General features: G+C 38.7%; 1 protein-coding gene across 11 annotated transcripts in view; it reads left to right on the top strand.

Moving 5' to 3' along the window:
• Nucleotides 1-2,821, top strand: part of mybpc2a (myosin binding protein Ca) — a 68,353-nt gene that overhangs the window by 55,531 nt on the left and 10,001 nt on the right. For all 11 annotated transcript variants that reach the window (XM_032537638.1, XM_032537629.1, XM_032537637.1 and 8 more), the window contains 3 exons: nt 229-333; nt 470-658; nt 796-930. In XM_032537638.1, the coding sequence (XP_032393529.1) occupies nt 229-333; nt 470-658; nt 796-930 (429 nt within the window). The remainder of the gene's footprint in view (nt 1-228; nt 334-469; nt 659-795; nt 931-2,821) is intronic.

Genomic DNA, 2,821 nt, shown 5'->3' with positions numbered 1-2,821 from the left:
CAACAATCTCACTTCTTGCAATATGGGGCCTCTAACTACAAAGTTACTTAGCAGGAAAGTGGATATGATGTCTTTCATGATTATGAAAAGACAAATCTAAATCATATAATTAGGGTCAAAACAAAGCAAAAAAAAAAGAGGATTAAATACAATACTGACTTTTTATCCTTTTTATCTCAGTTTCATCATTCCTCTTTTTCCATTTCCAACTGTAACTTGCCTCTCCAGATGTGCCCAACCCTCCTGAGAATGTCAAGTGCACATCAGTTGGCGAGGATTCTGGCACCATCACATGGGACCCTCCAGCATTTGACGGTGGAGTTCCCATTAAAGGTACCCTAAAACACACATGATTTTAATGATCACATCTGATGTCTCCCTCCCTGCAATCCACTCAGTTTATCACAATGCAATGTCTAAACTCTTTTCTAAAGAACACTGACATTTTAAAGACCTATTTTTCCTCCAGGATACCTGATGGAGAGGAAGAAGGCTGGCTCATCTAGATGGACCAAGCTCAACTTTGATGTGTATGAGTCCAACACATATGAGGCTAAGAAGATGATTGAAGGTGTACTTTATGAGATGAGAGTTTTTGCAGTCAACGGCATTGGCATCTCTCAGCCAAGTGCAAACTCAAAGCCCTTCATGCCCATTGGTGCGTTCCATTTATCATTAGTAGAATGGTTAATTAACAGAGGCTTTTTACACAATGCTCATTTTAAGGCAGCTTAACCTACCTCCCTCCCATTTACACTGGGTATTAACGTATTAATTAGCTTCTTTCTCTCTCAGCCCCCACCAGCGAGCCCACTCGCCTCATAGTGGATGATGTGACAGACACTACCTGTGCACTCAAGTGGCGTCCTCCAGACAGAATCGGAGCAGGCGGCATCGACGGTTACATCATTGAGTACTGCATAGAAGGAAGTAAATACATGCAAAAATGTTGGCACTTTGTACTAAGGCATATAGAGAGTTTTTAAGTTGTACAAGGGAAATATGTTGATTATTGATGATTTATAGACCTGTATGATTAAGGACATAATTTGGTTTTTTTAAGGTTGTAAGAAAAATGCATTTGGTTGATGTTCATCGTCCTTCAGCATCTTTTCAGCTAGCTAACGAGGCAAGACCCGTTATGCTAAAGGAGGATACAGCAGCCAAATATTTTTTTTATAAACCTGGCAACCCAAAAGTCATTTTCCCGATATATATTTTTATTGAGCATCAAAAATAATACAAAACATCCACAATGGGACAGAAGAATGACATAAAAACAATGCTCATAATTCCAATGTTCTCCCATCCCGCAACCCCATCTCCCACTGGGTAACAAACATTGCAATAAAAAAATACAAAAAATTATTAAGAAAATAAAAAATAAGGGACAAACCAACATAAAAGAAATGTTAGATAACTTACAATTAAATTACTGTTAAAATAAAGTAAAAAAATAAAACAAACATATAGGAACAAAACGGGGGTGTTAGGTTATGACATTAAAAGTCAGAAAAAACTCAGATAACTGACTCCTCAGGACGATGTCTAAAGACTCTATGATGGACAGTAAGGGGTTCCAAATTTGATCAAAACTCTTCAGAGAGCCTTTGAGGGAAACTTTCAGCCTTTCCAACTTTAGATTATTTGAAACTTCCTTGATCCAACGATCTTGAGATGGGGGAAAGCTTGCTTCCAATTTACAAGAATTAATCACCTGGCCAGTAGGGTGCAGAAGGCCATGGAACGTTGTGCCTTAGCTGATAGGGTATTGTTAGATGCAATACCAAATAGGGCCGATAGGTTTGGGATCTGCCACAAAATCATAGGCTATTTGAAGAGTATCAAATATTCTAGCCCAAAAATCTGTCATCTTTGGGCATGACTAAAACATGTGCGAGAGGTCGGCAGGGGACTGGTGGCATCTGTTATAAGTGTCAACCACACTTGGGTCCAAAAGTAATTTTTACAAACAGCTTTTAGCTAAATCCTTTCCTGAACTAGCGACTGCCCAATCATAGCTCAGCAAACGTAACTTGGCACGGCAGATCTGTCAGGGACTTTGCATTTATAGAGTTTGCAGGGTGGTGTCTTTTTTTAGCCCATCCAAAACCCCAAACTACAAAAGAAAAAGTATACATCCAAGCATTACTTTTCATGTCATTATCATCATCTCTTTGGCAGGCCCTATGGCAATAAGCAGTAGTTGCAGGTGTGTTTTGGGATCTCACTTCCAAGACACCCAAAGAGTATTGCCTTTTGTTGGTATGTACAGGGAATGTCACCACAGACACCTGGTTCCTAATACTGCAAATGCAAGGGCTTTCATCAGTGGATCATAGGCTCAATCACCGTTGACTTACCATTATAGATAGTGACTTAACAGACCTTGTTTTAAACAAAAATCTTGAAGATTCTTACTTTAACTAATATTTGTTTCTGTGGTTACAGGTTAGGTTAAAAAAATTCACCATTCCAATTCATGACTATATGTCTACTGCGTAGTATTTCTCAGTCTTAGCCTTAGCAGGAGCAATAGTATTTTAGTATTATATAATGCATGCCATCATTGTGTGTTTATTTAAGACCCCCCTAAAATTCTAAATTCAAAGCAAGTCTACTGGAATTAAAAAGTCAGCCATAGATAGTGTTTTCAATCGATTCATGGAGCTAACATTAGCCTAATTAGCTAGCTTGCTTGAAGCTTGTTTAAAAGGACTTTGAATTCTGAGTGCTAATTCAGTTATTGCTAAAAACAGCACAATGTGCTGTGAGAGACTGGAAAGCTTGACGGTGGTAGCAACAGTAACTAAGGGGGGGG

Source organism: Etheostoma spectabile, chromosome 15 (assembly GCF_008692095.1).
Source record: "Etheostoma spectabile isolate EspeVRDwgs_2016 chromosome 15, UIUC_Espe_1.0, whole genome shotgun sequence".
In the NCBI taxonomy this organism is placed as follows: domain Eukaryota; kingdom Metazoa; phylum Chordata; class Actinopteri; order Perciformes; family Percidae; genus Etheostoma; species Etheostoma spectabile.
The sequence above is the reverse complement of the archived record's forward strand: the minus strand, read 5'-3'. Positions and strand labels throughout refer to the sequence as shown.